Source organism: Drosophila subpulchrella, chromosome X (genome assembly GCF_014743375.2).
Source record: "Drosophila subpulchrella strain 33 F10 #4 breed RU33 chromosome X, RU_Dsub_v1.1 Primary Assembly, whole genome shotgun sequence".
Taxonomy (NCBI): domain Eukaryota; kingdom Metazoa; phylum Arthropoda; class Insecta; order Diptera; family Drosophilidae; genus Drosophila; species Drosophila subpulchrella.
Window position 1 is genome coordinate 24919107 of NC_050613.1, and position 22852 is coordinate 24941958.

Here is a 22852-nt window from a genome sequence, read left to right on the forward strand (position 1 = left end):
AAATTTATAACGCCCAAAGGTGGAAAGGCCGGTAGACTTTTGGCACTGACTGTGGCGGAAATGTCGCCATTTTAGCGGGAAACCGTTGAGGAAAACTGGGGGGGCCAAGTTCATAAATCAAGACCATAATAATTCAGAGGAATTAATGGGGGTCGCTAAGTAAATGTTTGAAAGTGCCAAGGGACAAATAGAGAAGTTGAGAGCTGGGAAATTCTTTAAAATTACAAGAGTTACTAATAATAATAATAAAATTAGAATTTATTAAATTCTGGAAATTCCTAATTCCCAAAAATCAATCGTTTGACACGTTATTTTGTATGGTGCTGTAACTTTTCCGTCGGGAGTTCTGCCTCTCCTAGGATCTTAATCGATTTCCAATTCCAAAGCCTAACCTGTCGCTGAGCCTGTGGGTTCCCAACACCCCCTCTTTTTTCTTGTGGGTAATAACTCTTCTCCACACACTCACACTTGTTATTGTTTATTGTTTATGGGGCATTTGTTGAACGACTTGCGCGCCTTAATGACAAAACTCGTAAGACCCCGAAATAAAACGAAAACGAGGCCCAGACGTTACAAAAAAAAAGAAGAGCATAAGACCATGAGGAAAATAAATAAAAAGGGTCTTCTCGCTCAGCATTTTCCAGCATTTTAATGTCTAACTAAAACGAACCAGGGGGGGCAGTGGCGGGTTAAGGGGCAGCCATTTGATGATGTGTCGGGGCAAATTACGAGAGGCGTTAAAACTAGAGCAAAGTCTTCTTGACTCGAGTGAACTTTAGTGCCGAAAGCGGACTCGTAACTTGTCCCATAAATCTCCAATCAAAAATTGAGTGTCTCTTGGCTTTAAGGGGTTAACTTGATGAGCAAACAAAATCAAGTCCCCTGATAATGACAATGAGAGAGTTTCAGTTTCAGTTTTCAGTTGGCCTTTGTTTCTGATATGTTTTATTCGCCTTTTGGCGTTGGATGCCCATAAAAGCGCTTTAAGTGCGGCACTTTAAGGAGCTATTTTTCCCAAAAACCTCTGCGCCCTAAACAGCAGAGATTTACGACCCAAAGAGTTAGGGCACAGAGAAAATTTGTACTTCAATTGGTTTAACAAGTGGGTGAATTTAAAAAAAATATTGTGGAAAATACTTTAAAATAAAAATATGAGCTTGTCAAGCTGATGATTATTTTCATATTCCAGAATATAGATCTTCTAGATCTTAAAAATTTGAGAGGTATTTTTCTGTGTGTTCTTATATGAGCACACCCCCCACCCCTTGTAATCGTGTCATATTTCAAGCTTGGCCAAACATTTTCAACAGTCAAAAAATGAAGTCGAAAAAAAGTAAGGAGAAACCTCCTGAAAATCCCCCCAAAAGTAAGGGGTGGCAGAGATAAGCGTCGACTGCGACGTTGGCAGCGCACAAAAAACGGGGGGAAAAAAGAAAGGCGGGCCTCGGGCCAAAAACCAAAAGAGATGGCAACAAATGGTGAAATGGCCAAGAGAGAGATGGCAATAGGGGGAGGGAGGGCCAAGGGAAGGGGGGTCAGGGGGTCAGGGGGTGGCATTGTGGGTGGCGCTTTTGGGGGTGGCTTGCTTTGGCGGATTTCGCGTTGGCGGCTGACTAAAGAAAACAGCAGCCACAAAAAGCGAAGAAAAACGAGACAAAAGGCGAAGGGAAGCTGTAAGGGAAAGGGGTGGGGAAAAGGGGGATGTTGGGTGGAAAGGGGGGGGGGGGTTGGTGGCAAAGAAGGAAGGACTTTATTCTGAGGTCGCACAGCACAAATCCAACTGTCGAAACCAAAAGCACGCAAAGCTTCACAAAAACTGCTGCAGGTGGCATTTGCCAAAGAAAGAGACAGCCGCAAAATGTTGTATGGGGGGGGGGGGGGGGTGGTATTTAGCTAGCTGTGCTAGAAAGAGAGGGCATCACACTTGGGGGTTGCCATCTAAGGGTGGCCATGCCAAAATGTGAATTGAGGTTATGTATACAAAACGGAAACGGAAATGTGCAGAGCTTTGTGTGCAAAATGATGTCTGCCAAAGGAGAGGAAAAAGAAAATGGGAGAAAGAGTAGGGGAGGGGGGGTTTTAGGGGGTTTCGTACTACCACTAGAACTGGCTTAAGGCCCCTTGGAAAAGCTTAGGCAAAAGGCAAAAGACTCCAAGCACTCGAAATACACGAAATCGATTTCGATTCCCTCGTTTATTTTATTTCTCCACTTCCTCCGACTCGCAAATAAAACACAATACAAACACTGGGGCTCTTTAAGCTTAAAGTTTTCGCCGCCCCGAGTTTTTCCGACGGGGTGGCTTTTCCTTATCGCGCCACTGAGATCTTTGCCATTGGCTGCGTTTTTCCCTTTTCAGCTTCCTTTTATTTTGCACACTCATAACTCATATTTATATAAATATGTATGATATATGTGGGCATATGTTCAGGGGAGATAACTGACGGAGCAGCGATGGTTTAAGAACCACATTTATATGGTTTGTAAGAGTTTTTGATGTGGTATTTTTTGAAACTTTAAATGGTCTTGAAACGAAAAAATTGTAATATGTAGCATTTATGTTTGGTATTCATTTCATAGTATATCGTTAGTATTTTTCCGTATTAATTGTAAAATATAAATTACTATAATAATATTTTATTAGATTCAAATTGGTTCCCATCCAACAAAAACAATAGAGCAGCTATAAGAGTCACAAAGATCGATAACAAAAAGAACCCGCCCTGATCTTTGGTATAACCCAGATACCTCCCACCTGTAACCGCTGAGGCGAAACCATTGCAGCTTAGATAAATTCCGAAACCGAGACCCAAGCCCAAACCCACTTGTCGGGGTCACTCCTCTTCCTAGCCCTCTATTTGAAACCTGTTCCCAATCTCCAGTATTTTACGAGTACTCCCCATCCGAGGTATGTTTCTGTTTCAGTTTCAGTTTCTGTTTTTTTGTTTTCTATCTCGAAAGCCCGCACTTGGGGAGCAGTTAATGTTTATTTTATTTTTAGTTTGGCTTTATTTTTTACAGCCACTTCGAAGTTAGTTTTAATGGGCTTTTACTGGCGAAGCGCTTTTTGGGGCCTGACTTTGGAGTCACAGTTGTTGCGCCGCCGCGTCTCTTTGCGTTTTGCGTAATGCGCGTGAAAATAAAGTTTTTCGCTTGAAAAAACGTTAAATAGGCGGCTATAAATGACATAACAAAACGGTTTCAGCTCAGGACCAGAAAAAAAGCACCGAGAACCGTCAAGTTTTCCACCTTTTCACGCCTGACTCACGATTGCCAATGGAAATGAGTCAGTTTTCAAGCGGCGGCGGCGGCGGCGATCGCAATGATCCGTTGAATCTGTTGTGACTCAGTTTTTGGCCTGGAAAATGCGAAACAGAAATATATATGTGGTAAAGAAAAACATATATCGGCAAGGTGAAGAGGGCGGGGCAGTGGGCCACGAAATGTGGGTCAGGCGAAAATGCATTTTCTGCCTAGAGAGAAAAACTGTGACAGCTTTTTTCGTATTTTTTTGTATTTTCGTATTGCTGAAACTCGAGATCAAGTGAAGATTGCGTCTGGGAATAGGTGCTAAAAAGATGAATGAACCGAAAAAGGTGGAACTAATGAATCATTTGAAATATGACTTTTTAGATCGCTGGAAATGGGTTGGTTTTTATGATTTATTTGGCTGTGACCTTACAGATGAATTACCACTAAAAATGTCACAAGTGTTGGAAATACTATATTATTTATGGAAATATTTTAAGGAAGCTTGATTATATGTTTATGAGAATATTATAGTATTTAAAAAAATATTATTCATTTATTTTAGGGAGGCTTTTTAATAAATTGTTATAATATAAGGAATCCTGATTAAGTTTAGGACTATCTTTTATGGAATGATGTTCAGTTTTAGCTGTGCTGGCAGCTAGTTCTTAAAATCTAGTTTTAAAGCAGGACTTGAAAGCTATATCTCATCACCTGCTGCTTGGGTTTGAGCCAATTTTTAAGTCGGCCCACTCCCCTTTTTTTTTTTGCAAGTAAGCCAACATCAAATGCACAATTCATTTGCGCATAAATTTGCGCAGATTTTTACAGCTGCAGATTGCGACTTGGTTGGCGCAATAAAAACGGGCAAGCTGTGACAATTTCTCGGGCTCCCCGGATTCCCAGATTCCCAGATTCCCCGATTTCCCGAATGCCCCCGACTCTCCCCAGATTCCCACACTTTGGCCCACGCCGGCGCTATGCAAATGTCACAAATGATAAACGCAATAAGCATAAATAAATAAAAGTTTCGCATATCCCATAAAGTATCCCCGAGGAAGATGAAGTGAGTTTTGGAAAAAAAAGATTACCGGAGAAAAGGGGCAAGATAATGCTGCTTCCTTTGTTGCTGCCTTATTTATTAGTGTCACAAATCGTTGGAGTTAATTCTTGTTTTCGTTTTATGTGTTAATCGATTTGTTGTTACTCTTGTTTACGGCAAATCATAAATTTTGCACTTCGTTTTTTGTATATTTCGCCTGCCTCTTGCAACAAATTTGAGTGTGATTTATAATTTTGAACTTTGCTCGTTTTTCGGTTTTCAGTTTTTCGGCATTTTCTGCATGCAATCCATCAAAGTTATAACAAAACCCTGGAAAAAAAAACACGAAAAAACGAGATACAAGAAAAACATGTCAGAAATCTAGCAAAGAAAACAAAAGCAGAAATGCTGACAGACAATTTATGGACAAACAAATAAAACAGCAGAGGGACAGCCAGAAAGAGATGGCCTCTGCCGTGGGAGAGGGAGAAGGCGATAGCCGGTCCGGAGGAAAATTCGCTTTGAAATTGATATGTTTGACAGCGCGGGGCCGAAACCGAAATAGTAATAACAAAATACGGTTGGGAAAACAAACAGAAAGGGAAATCCAACTATAACAACACCAAAATCTGGGAGAGTCGCCGCGAAAAGGGAAAGTTGTCGGTTCGGGGGGGAAATTTGCAAATTTTGGGATAGTATCTCAATTATATGCGAACTAATTTGAGATTTTATTATATTTTCACTGGTTATAAAAAAGTTAGCTATCAAAATTTTAGATTAGCTTTAAAATACATTAGTATTTGTAATCCATGATCATTTACCATTTTCGATTCCATTAATTTATACCACTTTGCCACCCATCTATCCATCAACTTCTTATTACCTGAAAAAATCACCGAAATTACTCCAATTAAGACAAATATTGTGTGTTGGCCCACAAGAGACTCATTTACTTTCACTTTCTGCGGTTTTATGCCATTGACCCCGCCTCCAACCAAAAGTATTCCCCCTCCTTATAAGCAGTATCCAAAACTAAATCGTTTTGCGGAAGTTCTCCGCGCGAATGGAGACTCAGATGTGGATTGGTTTTATTGCTCGTGTCCGGGGCTCAATAATCAGGCCATAAACAAGTGCACAGGGAAAAATATAGAGTTTAATCTTAAGAAATTAAATGGTAATAATTTATATATATAAAATAATCTTTCTATAACCGGTAACCTTTTTTGACTGAAGAAGTTATAAAGACTCAGTATTCATAAGGTTTCTTCTTTAAAATATTTTCATAAATTTATTTATCCACCTTCTTACCCCTATTTTCTCTCTCTGTGGCCGCGGGTCTTTTGTCATAACCGCAGAATCCACCGCCACCGCTGCTGTGGTTTCGCCTTTAATCCGTAAAAAGATCTGTTTTACAAATCCCCCGACGGATGGCTGACTGGCATAATAATCTAGGCGCGCTGATCTCTGATCTCTGCCCCTCTGTCTGCCCTGTATACATTATATACACAAATATACATATATATATATATAGTTTCGATCGCGTGGGCAGGTAGACAAAGTTGTTATTGTCCCATTCGTCAATGATCCGACAGCAGAACGCGATCTGGGGATCGTCTGGGGTTTCGGTTTTTGGGCCTGGGTCTCTCTGGAACTCTGAAACTGAACCTGAAACTGAATCTGCGGCTTAGGCTCGCTTTTCGACACTTTGTTTGGCACGGTTTTAAGCCAATTGTTAATCGCAATGGCTGCGCTCTTTTAGGAACCACATGAATCCGCATCCGAATCCGAATCCGGGGTATGGGAAACGGAATGGTAACAGGAATGGGTATAATCCCAATTGACAAAAGTCAACAAAGCGCATCAATTCATTTGCAATTCCATTCTGCAGGATGGTATATGTGTGGTCCCTGGGTTCCCTGGGTTCCTTGGGTTCCTCGCTCGTGTTGCGTTGTCAACATATTTGTCATCTCTGTGTGGGCATGGTCTATAGGGTCTGCTGATCTCGGGATCAGCTAGCTGCCGTTTTTGTTTATTTTATGTATATTCCCTTTTTGGGTGCGGTTTCTGCCTTGCACAAAGGGGTTTGAGGTTTATAGATGTGGGATATGGGCAATTTTTGGGAAAAACGTGGTTGTATTGGGCGTATTATCATAATACTTTAGTTTGAGGAATTTTAGTTTTGGTATATTTAGTAAATGTCTAAGGTTTCTGGTAAGAGTGCCTTATAACTAAAAATTGGGCGCGTTATCATAATACTTTACTTTAAGGAATTTTAGTTTTAGTATTCATGTTTGTGATTACAGTTTTCTGATAAAACTAAGACCTTACCTATATAACTTCCGTTCTTAAATTCTTTAAACATCCTTTTCTTAAGCAAATGCCAAGGGGAGGGGACATCCTGCGAGTCCTTAACTGCCATTACTTCCGCTCTGCTCCTTTTGCTGGCTCAAAACGACGCCATTTTGTTTATGGCAATTGTCCTTGTGTTGTTCCTGCTGTTTTCTTATTATTGTTGTTCCTGTCAGTTGGTTCGTCGCTCGCCAAAAGGAGTTCACCTTTGCTTGGTCCTGGAAGAGGTCCTTAAATTTTCTCTCTTTCATTTTTTTTTTTTTTTGCTGAGCGACAGGCGCGTTGAAATGAAAGAATAACACAACAACGTACACAAAAACAATAAAAACAAAACTGTTTCGGTTTTTGTGTTTTGTTTTTTTTTTTTTTGCAAAGGAACCGAGCCCGAACATCATTGGTATCAATTTCAGAGAGAAAGATATATATGTATATACAAATGTATATGGAAAATGTTAAATGCCAACTGGAGAGGGATGAGGCAAATCCTTTTTGGCACAGCTCAACGCGTTCCAAGGGAAAACGCGAGCCCCGAAATCCTGTTGCTTTAGGCACAGCAGCAACATCATGACAGCAACATCACAAGACCAGCAGCAACACCACGGCACTGGAAATAAAATTATAATTAAAATATTTTATTTAAATAATACATTTTATATGTTTTGCAGAGGTTTTTCAAACAAAAGATTTCCAACAATTTTTTTTAAGAAACCGAAAAGTGCTTTGTACATTTTTTAACCTTTATATAATATGTTCTTGAATTTAAGAGAACTCATAGATTATTTTCAAAATAACCCTAATATTAACCCTAATATATTTTCTAAATATGTTTTTATTTTTCAATCAGCTAAATTATATATATATTTCAATTTGATTAAGGAAATAATTTAAATGTTGTGCCTTTCGAGGCAAATATAGGCAATGTTGGATTTTTAAATTAGAAATAAAAGGAGGGCAGTAGAATTTTTTTCCAGTGCAGCCACAGCGATTTTTACTTGCGCGGAAAACAAAGGGGAGAAAGGTCCTTTGGTCCTTTTGGTGCCTGCTCGTCTGGCTGTAAAACCAACAGCATGGCAAAAAAGGGATCACTTTACAAATGCCCACAAAATGCGGCCGGTTTTTGTTGTTCTTGTTCTTGTTCTTGTTGTTTTGTTGTTGTAGATTGTCGCTTGTGGCAATGCCACAAAATGCTTGAAATAACAAAAGCAACAAACAGCGGACAGGCCACATTTTGCACAATAACAACAACAACCCGAAGGCAGTTGCCCAAAAAGGTAACAGAGCGTACTAACTTTTTCGACTGTTGTTTTCCCTTTCGCAACAACCCCTTTTTCCACTTCTTGGGCATTTATAAGGAGCACACACACACCTATGTATGAGCGCTATAAGGCATTGTGCTCGTAATGCCAATCAAAACAAGGATTTTCGGTTTGCAAAATGGGGTTTAAGAGCTGAGACGATCAAGAAGAAGAATTATATGGCAAAAAGTTTGGGAACTAAGGGTTTCTCAAGAATAAACTCTCAAGAAAGTGCAGAAGTATAGAAGCTAATGTAGATTTCATAATACATTTGATAGTTGGGGTATATATTTTTGGATTATTTGCAATAATGATACTATATTCGAAGCTATTTACTTGGTAAGATTGAGTTAAGATCATTTGAATTAGTTTTCCTTACTGGAAAACTATAGAAGCTAATGGAGATTTCATAATACATTAGATAGTTGGAGTATATATTTTTGGATTATTTGCATTTATGATAATGCAATAAATTACAATAATCGAACGCATTTACTTTGTAAGATTGAGTTAATATCATTTAAATTAACAACTTACTGGATTGATTCTAAACAATTAATTTCCTAAATCTAAAATACCTAACAAATATTTCCAATTCGATTAAAATTAGTACTTATCTCTGGATTTCTATTTAAATTACATTTATTTAGTAAACTTTATTTCGCCTTTGTCAGTGCTCTGCAATCTCCACTTGCCCCTCTGTTGAACTAAATTTGTCCTAAAGGATTCGTAAGGATTCCACACTTGACAGTTTGCCTGTTGCCCTCCTTTTCATTTAACCCCTCGGTGCCCCCCGGCTTTTCCAAGAAGAACTTCAAGTTTATTGTTTGCAGCAAAGTGTCAAACAAAACGAAGTTCGAACTGAGGCAACTTGTCTGATTTTCCCCTCGCTTTTCCCCCGCTTTCCACCTAAAGTTGAGGCGCTCAAAACATCATCAAAAGTCAAAGTCACAAAGGCTCAAAAACTGTTTCTGACACTTTGAGCGGCGGCCACGAATTTCGAGACAGATATGGCTGCAAAACTTTGAACAGAAAGCCAAAGCCAAGGCAACGACAAATGAATTAAACAAATGGTGTGCACTGAGCGAAAATGAAGGGGTGTGCTATGAATATATACACAAAATCCAAAGCAGTTAAGAAGAAGTTTAAGAAGTTAGGAACGTGATAGTGATTCTATTATTCTTGTCTTTAAATATTGAAGACCATTGATTTCAATTGAAACTTATCGATATGGAAGTGCGAAAACGATATCGATAGTATTGATAGTAAAATTGGATAGTAATCTTAATTAATTATTTATTAATTATAATGGTGATTATATTGTCGTTGTCTTCATTTAAAAATGGAAAACTAAGAAAATCTTATATATGTTCTTATAACCCCATTGATTTTTATTGAAAACTATCGATAAGAAACACCAAAGCACCATCGATTATATAGATAATTAAATCGATATTTGAGATTTGCAAGAAAAAGAAACTTTAATGGATGGTATTAAAGGTAGAAGACCAATTCGAATACTCTTAATGATATCTAAGTCGCCTCAAATTTTTCTCAGTGCAACTGCGTGTGTGTTTGCTCGTACTTGAGTGTGTGTGTGCAACTATTTGCGAGGGTGCAACGGCACAACAAATACCACAACAATTTGTAATGCCGCATCAAAGCGTGAAAAACGTGAACCAGTCAACAGAAGGAGCAATTTCCACCGAGTTGGTTGGGATGGGAATTCGAAAGGGGATGGGGATGGGATTTTCCAGGGGTCGTGGGTGGGACAGCGACTTCATTTAGATGTCGAGGGGGTTGGCACTACACTTTCCACTTGACTGAGCATGCCAAGTGGCTAATTCGGAAAAGCGGGGGCCGGGACCGGGAATTTCCCCCCCCAAAAAGGGGACGGAGTGGGTGGCAGACTTCTGGCTGTTTGTCTATAAATTTTAAATGTTTGTGCACGCAACACACACAACACACAAACAGAAATTAAGTGCAAACTGACCGGGCAGCAACTTGAACAGTTTCCCCAACTTGTACAACTTTGGACACTCATTACCAATGACCCAAGGCTCCAGCTCTATATATATCTCTATATATAGAGGTACACATATTCGTGCGAGTGTGTGACCTTGACATGACGTTGGCCAGTTTGTCGCTCAAGTGGCACTAAATGCCAACAGACGACGACGCCCCAGCAAATTGATGACTCTGAAACGGAAAATGGGGAAAAACGGAAATGTTTCCCCGAAAGAAATCAAAGTGCAGGGCACAAAATAAAAAATTAGTCTGTCAATGACACGAAAACCAAGGGAGGAAAATTGGAAAATTAGTCTAGTTTTCTTGTAAATCCAATTTTGGATTTAAGGGCTAACAACGGTGGCATTTCAAATTGAGTGGCGGATTCTAATAGAATAACGAATAGAGGTCTCTTCTCTACTAAATTTAAACGTTATTAAAGTAACTTTTCGTTACCAGAATCGCCTAGCCTTAAAGAGAACCCAAACATAATATGTAAGAGCATTGGCTTTAATCGAAACTTATCGATATGGATATACGAAAACGTTATCGATAATATTGATTAGTCTAGTTCCTTGTAAATCCAATCTTGGATTTAAAGGCTAACCACGGTGGCATTTCAAATTGAGTGGCGGATTCTAATAGAATAACGTATTGAGGTTCCTTCTCTACTAAATTTAAACGTTATTAAAGTAACTTTTCGTTACCAGAATCGCCTAGCCTTAAAGAGAACCCAAGCATACCCAATCAGTTGGCCGCTTTTATCGCCCATCGGCTATCGGTTCCCAGCTGGGGATTGCATAACATTTGCCAACTCACTCGATTTGACACTTTTCTTGCGTAACTGTCATGTGCAAAAAAAGTGAGAGACGAAAAGGAAAATATAAACCCCGAGAAAAAGCGAAAGAGCAGAAATATTCGAACATACTATATGGTATATGGTGCGGTACGGAGTGCATGGTGGATGGGGCTGAGAGACAGGCAGTCAGGGGATTAGAGTCGTCGTCACTAAGCCGCGATCGGGGGGCTAAGAGGGGCCTTCAGGGGGTTAAGGGGGCCCCGTCGGGCGGCGGGGGGTTAAGAGGAGGGGACGTCAGCGAACGTCAATGCGGATGGCACTCAAAGTGCGAGTAAATCCCATGCCAAAGAGTACGAAACCGAGAACCAGGTGCCAAGTGTATGCACTGCGACAAAAAGGTACGTTTATAAAAAATATTACAAATTTTAAAAACATATTCTGGGAGTTCCAAATTTTGTCAAAATATAGTCAAATATATTATGAAAAAAATGTATTATCATAGTTAAAATAGAAACATTTTCCTAGGTATTCCATACCGTATATGGTATGTTAAAAGTTCTGTTTCACAATTCGATTCCAACTGCAAGATACCTTCTATTTATTCCACTTAACTACAACTAATTTTTAGGTGTATTTCGAGGATGCTTTTAAAGATCTGCCCCAAATGTTTTTAAAAGGATTGGTAAAAAATTCTAAAACAAAACATATAGCATTACCTAAACTACGCAATATAATCTGAAGATAGAAGTTGGCTCTTCACCCTCGCTAAAGTTCGTTAGTTTATGGTTCCAACTTCTTTAAAAGGGGAAACTTTATTAGCAGGTGTTTATTATTTCCTATTTATTACAACCTTCCAGTGTATATATCCTCTTCTGTGACAATTCAAATCAGCAACGCACTGACAGGAATTAACCTAATTTTACAGCCAGCAAACTCGAGACTCCCCTCGGATTTCAGCCGATGAATGGAGAATGGGCAGAGCCCAGGAACCCAGAACTCAAGAACTCAAGAGCTCGAGAACTCGACAACCCAGAACCCAGAACCCAGAATGACTATATAGTATATGGCCATGTCTGAATGTTGGTGAGGCGAACGACTTTCAGAATGCGCTCATGTAGAAAATCCAGCGATCTGTTCCACGTCCATGCCGCATTTTTCATGCCGCACTACGTTGTGCACTTAATAGTTGCCCATAAACACGAACCGAGGAAACAAAAAAAAATACAGAATGCCAGAAAAACCAGCTGAAAATGCTGGGGAGCACAAGCATTCGATGAGGATGTGGATGTGGATGTGGATGATGATGATGATGGGGAGGAGGAAAACCCCCTCGATTTTTCTGCATCGTGAACCACATGATGCAAAACTAATTCGAAATTAATGTGTGTGCGCTTTGTCTACGTCGATTGGTGGTGGCTGCTGATTTCTCCCCTATCGCTTGTTTTTAGTCCTTGGGGTGACCCATCCACCCAACCACCCAACCACCCATCCACCCACTGGAGTTGCCCCTTTCCCTTTACTTCTGCGGATGGGGCAATGACAGGTAGATATTCGATGTCCTGACAAAACTATTTACGTGGGGTCATAAAGTTTTCGGGGTGGCGAAAAGTTCGACGGGGAATTTCGATTTTCAGCAAACATGATATGGGTTATTTCAGTTTTGCAGGGGGGGGGGGAATTCGTTTAAGGTGCCTGGACATGACCTGAATTTTAAAGATCTAAGGGTAAGGCAGGAAAACATAAGCTTCAGCAAAGGGAGAGGGCAATAATATTTTTAAAAGTTTTGCATAATAATTACCTATGAATGGGCTTTAAAATCCCTAAGAAGAGTAGTTTATTCTCATTAACTTTTAAGAGATTGGTTCGTAACATTTATTCAAAACCATATGATGTTCCTCTTAATTTTTGGTGGCAATTAATACTTCCGATAAAATCTAGACAAGATATTATACCATTTTATAAGTAATACCATCAATGCCGAAATGGTTAGAGATCCTTTTATGACAATGGTCCATAAAAGATTTTATAATAGTTATTTTCCAACGATTTCTAAAGATATCGATAGGTTTTAAAGTTTATAACCTATACTACCCATATCAAAATGGCTAAAACTAAAAATCTAAAAATTCTTCCTCAGAATACTTTCCTTTTCACATTGCTTTCCCATTATGTGAGCGGCCTTCAAAAGTCGATCCACTATAGTACAGGTGACACACCCCAACCCACCCCAACCCACTCAACCTTTTTCGAGATCTTCTGCAAAGAAGGGAAAATCTATTCAGGACTTGAAGGCTGGAAACTGTTGCACTTGACTATGCAAACAGGGCAAGTGGAAAAGGAAAATCGAGGGGGTGGTGGGTGGTTGGGTGGTACGGGGGTTCGGGGGCAGAATGATGGATTCATGCCACCAGGCGGCGGCGCCTGTTGTTTATTTATGTGCCTGTCCTGCTTGTTTGCCCAATGATTCAGCTCTCAAGGATCTCGGCACTTGTTCGGCATCCTCGACGTCGGATGTGGATGCGGATGTGGATGCGGATGTTTGCCAAAGAAAAACATCAAGAGTTTTAAGGAGAGCGAAACGGGGCGAAGTGGGGCTTTGAATTCAGAAGGCCACGAGGTTACTGGAAATATTTTTCTAAGCGCGAAATGAGTGTTTGAACTTTTATGGCTGCCGAGGGTTGCTTCAATGGTATAATTGCTATTGCTACAACAACAATTACAAACAACAACTGCCGCAGGTTCAGGGGGCGGGAAAAAAGGGAAGTGGGGTGGTTTCCCACTTTTCCTCCAAATATATATATATAACCCACCAACGTTTTCTGTGGCAATCAAATGAAGTGTTCCTGAATGGTTTTCAAAGTTAATTTGAGTGATGCTCGAGTGTATTTGTTACTGGTACTGACAACCCTCCGCGGCGTGTTTATTAACATGTGTTTACAACAACTTAAAGCGCCCATATGGAATATCGAATCGGTGGGTTGTGAACCTTTGACCAGGGATCTTTCGGATGGTTTCGTGCTCGGGCTTGAAACCACCACCCGCCATCCGCCACCCACTTGAGCCACCCAAACCATTCGAATTATTCGAGCCCATCTGAACCATCTGAATTATCCGAACCACCCAGTAAGCGATGCTGGTAAACACTTGAAATTTCCGTACCGTTGGCTCTGTCTGCGGGTCAATTGATGAAGGACTTTTATGGCATCCTGCGACACTCGACCAAACGCTCGGAAAGACTCCTCGAACTGATTAAGATCTCGTGGGTTAACGCAACCGTTTTACGCTTTTTGTGTGGCTTAATCTTGGGAACCCAGATGGTGGGAAGTTTTTAGATGAAAGGTTTTTGCATTTCCCTGAGATGTTTACTAAAATACTATGATCTTGAGTGTGGAAAAGATTTTTTAAGCATTCTTAAGAAATATTATATATCGCATAGCATATTGTATAAGATCTTTAATAAGCCATAAAGGGTTTTGCAGTTCCATGAGATGTTTACTAAAATACTCAGGATCCTAAGTGTTGAAAAGATTTTGAAGTGTGCTTAAAGAAATACACTATAATATGATGTATCCTATTACAAAAGGTCTTTAATTAGAAAAATGAACTGGTTTATTATCGGATCTTCAGTTGCAATATTAAACGATCAACATAACATATAGTTGTAATACCAAATATCACCCAGCTCTAGTGATATGCTTTTCACTGTAAAAAAAAACTGCCGCTTGTCAGTTCTGTTTCTTTCTGTTCCTCCGTGGATATCTAATTCGAAAGCTACCCCCCATCGACTAGCCAACCCAACCCATCCGTCTGGCGATGATTCCGCATTTGAATCGCTGGAATTGGAATCTCATCATCATCTCCACTCATCCCATCAGGCCGACTTCAACTCATCTCGGGATGCGCTAAGCTCTTCTCCGCCAGAGTCAGTCGATGTGACAGGTGCCAGATGAGACTGGAAACGCAGAAAGCACAGAATCACAGTCGCAGTCGCAGAATCTGGGATCGTTATAGAGGTGGACAGGAGGACAAACCCCTTGGGTTGCATCTGGTGCGGATTAGATTATGCATAATAAAGTGTAATTTATTTCTGGCAACTGTCCCTCGGGGAAACGTTTTTCCAGTGCCCTTCTGTCAGGTGCTCCCCAAGGGGTTTCCCTTCGCACAGATTTCCAAGCTCTCGAAACCGAAAACAATTCAAAACGAGTCGCCGTTTTTTATACATTGAGTGACACGTTTCGAAGGTCGTTTTCCTCTTATCTCGAGCAGAACAGAGAAACTGGAGAATCTGGCGAACGCGTGTCAGCATTTTGCATGGCCCAGAGCTTAAAAGTCTGCGCCACAGAACTCAACAGAGATAAGACCAAAGCAACCCCCACACCCCGACCTAATCAACTTATATAGAAATCAGCGAGGAACAACTGCAGTTGACACGTGACCCGAACACCGAACGCCGAACACCAGTTTGGGGGAAGGGCTACTTAGACCATGAAATGGCGACACGTGACCCAGTCAGCGAAATAAACCCAATTCAAACCCAATTCCAGCGTCGTTTCGGGCTTATCCCAGTACAAATATTATTTATTGCAATTGTATTTTAAGTGGAGTGGTGTTCTACCACTTATTCATACGTATAGAGCCCAGCAATTTGTTCACCCCACACTCTAACACACACTCTCTCTTTATATCTTTCGGATTCTTACAGATTCATTAATGGGCTCGGCGAGCGAAGACGATGACGACGATGATCCGCCGCATTTGCGGGCCACGGCACTCGGATTGGGCGTACTGGGGCCCAACGGACCCGACTCAGCGGGCGGACCTCTGGGCACGTCGGATATATCAGTACAAAGCATGAGCACCGATAGCAAAAATACCCATGACGATTCCGATCAGGTAAGATCGGTGCGGAGGAGCATCATTAACTTGTTTTCCCCGTTTTTCACCCGAGTAATGAATGGAGTGCTACCCTGTAGTGGGGAAATTTCAAAGGCTTATTGGTTTCAAAAGTTAGGATCCCTATATAAGATTGTTGTTAATAAACTACTTAGGGACTTTAAATTTTGCACAGCTTATTAACTAACCAAAATATGCTACAGTACCAAATTTCATATTTCTATAAGTTAGTGATCTAAAGAAGTTGTTGAATTATCACAGTATTTTTTTTAATTTATCAGTAAGGGACCTTAAATTTTGTATAGCTTATTATTTAACCGTAATATGTACTGATATCAAATTTCATATTCCCTTTAACTTCCTTTCGAGTTTATGAATTAAGTTAAAGGGTACTTGAATAATCGTCTTTATAAGGCAGACTGCTCGGGCTTTTGATGATCGGTCGGTTAGGTGGCATTGTTGGGGTCTCTCATTCCCCAGACACTCCACACCACACACTCCACATCCACACTCGATTTGATTAATGATTGGCAAACGATTATGAGAGGCCCGGCATTGTGTGCACTATATAGAAAATACAATATGTGTATAACCATCTCGCTCGATCGCAGGGCTCCTTGGACGGGGATCCGGATGGACGTGGCGATTCCCAGGCGGAGAACAAAAGTCCCGACGATGCCAACGGATCGAAGCGACGCGGTCCGCGCACCACCATCAAGGCCAAACAGCTGGAGGTGCTGAAGACGGCCTTCAATCAGACGCCGAAGCCGACACGCCACATCAGGGAGCAACTGGCCAAGGAGACCGGGCTGCCCATGCGCGTCATACAGGTGAGTGCCATCTGGAATTGGGATCTTAAGTAGTGATCAGGGGGAAAATTATCTAAAATAAAGCCATTATGTGCCAACTATAAACGAAAAATGGGCTTAGATCCATTGTTTTATGTCACGAGAAATTTAAAATCCAGTTCCAATATTATAAGAAATATTTAAAGTGCCTTTTCTGTATTTATCTTACTATAGATTCGGTAGATGTTTCATACACAAAGATATATAAATATATATACTATATCATGTATGTTGTAATATGTTTTTAAACTTTCCGTATATCCCATCTGAAACGCATAAAACCCAGCAAGAAATGAATTTAAAGTGCTGGGCGCAGGGATTTTCTGCCTTCCGTTGAAAAAGGCAAGTGCAACCCGAAGCGGAAGAGTCCGAGATGTTTAGGCATGAGCTTTACTTTTACGATTCCATTTCCATAGCCATAGCTGGCGACTTTGTGTCCATCGTGGCAGTAGTTCCCCCAGCGACCTCCAAGTGGTCCAAGTCCGTACACTCAGAAAAAAAATCAAGTATTTCGTGCTTGAACCTAGTATTTTCGGTGTCAAAACTTCGCCAAGCATGGAAAATACAGAATGCGAGAACAAAATACTAGTTTTGAGCACGAATTTTCAAGACCGAAAATACTAGATTTAAGAACCTTTCGGTCTTCAATCAAGTATGAATAATTCTTAAATCAAGTCATATTTGGACTAAAAACAAGAACGATTTAATAATAAAGTTAGAAATTTGCAGGCATGATTTAAGGACGAATAATTCTTAAATCAATATATAAATATTATGAAACTAAAATTAGTTTTTATTTTATGCTAGTAAGAGAAATAAGCATTGGAGACTGAAACGAAATAAGCGAGATATATATAAATAATATTAATATTTTAACTTTACTTACGACTTGCCGCTCACGGGCATTAACACTGTCTAATTTATGCGCCTTATATACTGAGTACTTTCAGAATAAACAGTTGGGAATTATTAGAGTAGGCAGACACAAAAACTCCAAAATGTGCTCAATATGAGAATTGTTTGAGCACGAACGTACTTAAATGTTAAGCATGCAATTTTTCTTAAATCAAGGCTGTTTGTACTTGTTTTTAGCACGGTGTTTTTCCCTGAGTGTAGTAGTAGTAGTGGTCTTGGGTTTTTCGAGTGGCGTGGAGCGGCCCGTCTGCGTTTCATCAGCATAAAAAAGGCATAAATTAAGCGCGCTTTGACTGGCAAATGTTAAAACTAAAGCAAACGCGGCCACCGCCTCAGCCCCCGCCGCTCAACTTGACTCGAAAAAAAGGGGAAAAAATCATAAAAAATAGTCGGACGCGATTTTTCAACGTTGCCGTTGCCTTTGCCGCCTTGCAACGCTTCATTGCTCGGCCAGTAAAAACAACAAACCAAATACAATAAAAATAAAATTAATGTCGGAACGAGGGCGGACGCAGTCGCCATGTGGGCGTGGCGGCGCATTAAAAACGGAAGTTCAATGCGCCCAAGAAAAAAATCGCCAGCAAAGAGCAATTTGCCAAAAACAGAAAAAAGCAAAAAATAAAATGCGCAAAAATTCCAGAAAAATTAAAAACCCTCTCTTGCAGAAATGAGAAGCGCGGAGAAAGGCCCAAAAATATTAACTAACATGCAATGTTGCGATTACAAGAAAATCAGGGTTAGAAGCTTGAGTAATGGGATTAGAAAAGGTGTTTAACAAATTGAGCATACATATTATCTTGGTAGCCAGAAAGTGGATAAGCATTATATTATAAATTGAGGAAGTGCTGCTAAGGCAGAACTTAATTGCCCCCAAGCTTTGATGTTCACCGATCTTTGGAAAAATGATTTTGAAATAGGGTTTTTCTAATTTGCCATTTTAATTAGTTACTCGTATGAAATACAAAAGTGCACCATCTAAAGCTATAAAAAGTACATGGTACATACTTACTGCATTGGAAAGTCTGTTCATAAATCAAAACCTTTAAGAGCTCTTCAAGTACTCTTGCAAATAGATGATATAAAACGTAAGTGGGTGCTTAACTATACCATCACCTTTCACCTAGTCATTCCGAATTTGTTGCTGACAGATCTGTAAGCTGAAGTCACTCCCAGTTTTTCCCATTTTCTTCAGTTTTAATTTCGGGGTACGATCACCTTTCGAATCCTTTTCCCATCGTTAAGCAGCTGCTCTGTTCTAACCTGTCAAGGATATCCGCAGCATATGTTCTATATGATCTGACCGCAACAACATCATCATTATGCAGGCCTGCCATTCGACCCGCCTGGGGCACCTTGCTCGAATTTTCAACAGGTTACTAGACCCACAATTTTTCGGCACCCTCCCTCAGCTGGTTTTCATTGTTTTCCCGATCGGAGGCACTCGAAATACGAAATACGAAATACCCAAATTCCTATCCCATGAGCACTTAAAGATGGGCACGGGTTCGTTCGGCTTAGTTTATTTCGATTCGGTTCGGGTTCTGTGTTATGGGTTATGGGTTATGGGCTACGGGTTCGTATAGTCTGGTTTTCGGTCCGGGGCCTTTGATGTGTCATTGGTTACAGTTAAAGGATATTTAGGCGGCATTCGTTTCTTGTCGCTCCTCTGGATTTCCTGCGCTCTTTTTGGAGGCGACAAGTGTGACACAATCAACACCTCTTTGGGGTCCCTCTTCACAACTAAACGAAAGTGACAAATGCCAACAAGTTGAAGAGGAGGCACACCAAACAAATCTTAATCTGCTCGGGAGAATCGTTGGAGAATCGCTCGAACCGTTTGTATTGGGGGAAAAAGGGAATGGGATGGACATCTGTGGGCTGTCAGCGGCAGTTTGAGATACATTTGCATCTTCATTAAGGCTGCACTCTTTTTTTCCCACTCTTCCCACTCTTCAACCAATATCAAGCGTATCAAATGTCTGTGGCACACAGATATATACACATAGATATAGGCAGCTTCCAGCTGATTTTCTGTGGAAATAGCTTTGAGTAACTCGATCCCCATCAAAGCGTTGACTTTGGGAGTTCGTCAGCTCATCATGGTTTGGATTTGGATTTGGGTATGGTATTGGGAACCCCTCTCTCCGCATGTGTCAACGAGAAATTTGTACAACTCTGGATGTCTGGGAGTCTGGAAGTTTGGGAGGCCGGGGAGCATCTTTCTCTTGGGCGCCCGCCCGCTGTGAGTTTTATAATAAATTTTACAACAACAGCAGCAGCAACCTGAGGGCATGACACAAAAACTTCTTAAGAACTTTTGCCGACAAAAGGTGGGGGGGGGGGGGCGACAAGGGAGGGGGAGGTGGGCAATGGCCGCGCCACGGGACAGAAGTTCGGCCCCACGTTGGGCGCCAACACAAACAATATGCCTTCGCCTTCGCCTTCCCCACCATTCGAGGCATGTCTTGAACTTTGACATAAAAGCAGTGAACTCGAGGGCAGAAGCAAAGCGTATCCAGATCAAAATAGATCAAAAACTTGACCAGGGACAAGTGGGAATTCTAGAAATAGGAAACTCCCCATTTAACCATTCAATACCTATTAGATCAAAAACAGGACATGGGTTAACTGGAAACTCTAGAAATGTGGTATAGTTATAATAAGACAATGGGATATATCCAAAAACGTATTCTAAACATTCTATACTAAGCTAACTTCGACTAAAGATTCATAAATTAAAAATTTGATTCACACTTATATCATAACTTACGATTACAAGAAATTCCCCATGTTCCCATTCAATTCCTATTAAGATAAATGTAACTTTATTTTGGGCTATTTTTTAGCCTCTGAGAAACCCATTCCCATGAGAGGGGACCTATGGCATTTGGATAATTGATAGATAGCTGGACATTTGAGCATATCTAAAACAGCATAACTACCATAGACAGACGTAAAACCAAATGCGTTTCGAAGAGTTATGGCCACGAATGTCGCGTCGTATGGGAAGTGACCGAGACAGAAGTCAACCTGTTTGGCGGGGGACCCGAAGAAGGGGGCATACATATATCTCTAGGGTCAGAGGCGGTTCTTTTTTTTTTGGGTTTGGGTTTCTTTCGCTCCATTTAAGCTTTGAAAAATTATAAACAAATAAAGGAGGGGGGCTTGAAATCACACAGTCGACGGAGCGCGAGCGGCAGCTAAACAAAAATTTTAATGTGGCATGCGCTGAGCTTGGCGCCAGTGACTTGGAGATACAAAGATATAACAGATACAGATACTCAGATACTCGGTTGCGGATGCGAGCCGGACATTTGTCAAGTGGTGCAGAGGCGTTTATTTGTCAACAGAAAACATATTCGAGAGCATTTCCAGAGTCGTGATTTGCATTTGCTTGCCTCTTTTCTACTCGCTTCATTCCTTTAGAGCCCCCGAAGATTTATACTTCTTATATATTTTATCTGGCATCCCGAGAGATCGTCGGAAGTTGACAAATTTCGGTGGGGGCTGCGTATAGAGTTTTCGTTTTTGTTTTATGGCCAACTAATTAGTCAAAGATCTGAGCGCTGGGCTCTTATTAATCGAGCGGAAATTGTTTTGATTTGGGCCAAACCAAATGCAAGAGTTCGGCAACCGCCCGAAACTTGAAAAGAAACTGTTCCAAAAGGCGATTGAACCATTCACAAGGGGCTAATTTAACGCATTTATTCCAACATGGATTGGTAGTTCATTTCGGGGCGCCCTCTTGCCCATGACTCGGGGGAAAATTATAATTTCAACAACTCATCAAGTTGCTATTAATTTCGATTGAGGCGCCGGAGCTACCAAAAAAAAAAAACCAACTGACCGAAAACGAAATATAACCCGAAATCGAAACCCACAAAGCTGCTGAATCATGCAAGGAGCTCTCCTCTTTCAGTAACACCTACTAAACTATGGGAAAAAACAAAGGCCAGAAGGGAGCGATCCACCTGAGATACAGATGGAAAACAAGAAAACAAAAAAAGAAGAAGTTAATTATCTGTTAACTCTTACTCGAGGCCAATTCACGCCTCACCAAATCGGTAAAGTCGGTAGAATCGGTTGAAGAGGCCAAAACACGCTGGGAAACAAGAGGGAAAACGAGCGGTAGTCATCGATATGTTGACTCGAGGGCGTGACGACAGCCCCCTCGATAAATGCAAATCATCGGCGAGTGCTTGAGGTCATCGTGGTAATCATCATCGCCGCAATCGCCATCGGAGGTCTGTCGAAAAAGGATAGTGCCGATCATATCTCAGGTTCCCCTGTTTCGATCCCTCATCTTGAGTATCCATTGCATGGTATTTACCCGGCTAATAAGCCATATATCATTTTTCGGTGCCCTTATTTTGGGAGCATTATGAGTCGATCAAAAGAAATTTCACAAAGAACATGAGTTTCGAATTTGAGAAAATAATCAAGAATATTTATAGTTTTAAGGTATCAATGGTAATAATAAACAAATAGTTAGTACATATTTCCAAAAACATTTGTTGGTAGATCATAAAGAAACTCTAGAATTCGAAAGTACTAAGAATAATATTATGTAAATAAAAAGGTCTTTATTATGGGGGCTAAAGTAACCAAAGTAACCACAGAAATTCCAGGAAATCCCCTTCGATCTTAACCCAGCCCAGGTTATTTTCGGTTTTCTTCAACCTGAACTTTTCTTGACTTGAATGCCGCCGTTGATTAGCCTTAAAAATTGTTATTGCCGACTTCGTTTGCTGCCATTGTGGTGAAAAAGGCAACCAAAGTTGCCCCATTGTTTTTGGCAATTAAGCGGAGAGCAGCAGCAGCAACAAACAATAAAACAACATGAAAAGGCAATCCAAACAAAATAACAAACAAATCTTGCCGCATCATAGCAAACTAATTTAACAAAATAGCCAACGAAAAAAAGGGGCCAGAAAATGGTAGCCGCAAAACAATGGGCTAATATCGAATGAAGTTTGATTTCAAAGTTGCGGATGGAAATGGATCTCAATCGGAATCGGGTTCTGAATCGCACATCCCAAATCGCAAATCGCAAATCTTAAGTCTCAAATCTAACCACATCCAATCATATCAATCAAAGGCAACCAGAAACGTGACACACATTTGGCTGCCCCTTTGGCGGAGGATCGCATTAAGATGGTATACGATTTTATAAGATTGTATACACACATTTATATATATAGGAGGTATTATATATGACCCCTGGCCCACCCCCTCATCGCTCAATCGGTGAAATGAGCAACCAAAAGGGGGAGGGGCAGGTGGGAGGCCAAACGCGCTGCCGTTTAACATAATTTGCTATAATTTCCAACACAATGCAGATGGAAGCGGACGAAGGTAGGAGAGCACACCTCGGTTAAGTTAACCCTCTGAGGCCGAGCAGCTCCCTGTTGCGCACTGAGAGAAAATACCTAGATAGATGAGGGTATTTCAAAATA

The 22852-nt window shown here is 40.7% G+C and overlaps 1 protein-coding gene across 2 annotated transcripts in view; it reads left to right on the forward strand.

Moving 5' to 3' along the window:
* The window catches only part of LOC119557867 (LIM/homeobox protein Lhx1), a 55496-nt gene that overhangs the window by 26519 nt on the left and 6125 nt on the right, over positions 1 to 22852 (forward strand). For both annotated transcript variants that reach the window (XM_037870866.1, XM_037870867.1), the window contains 2 exons: positions 15443 to 15633; positions 16245 to 16463. In XM_037870866.1, the coding sequence (XP_037726794.1) occupies positions 15443 to 15633; positions 16245 to 16463 (410 nt within the window). The remainder of the gene's footprint in view (positions 1 to 15442; positions 15634 to 16244; positions 16464 to 22852) is intronic.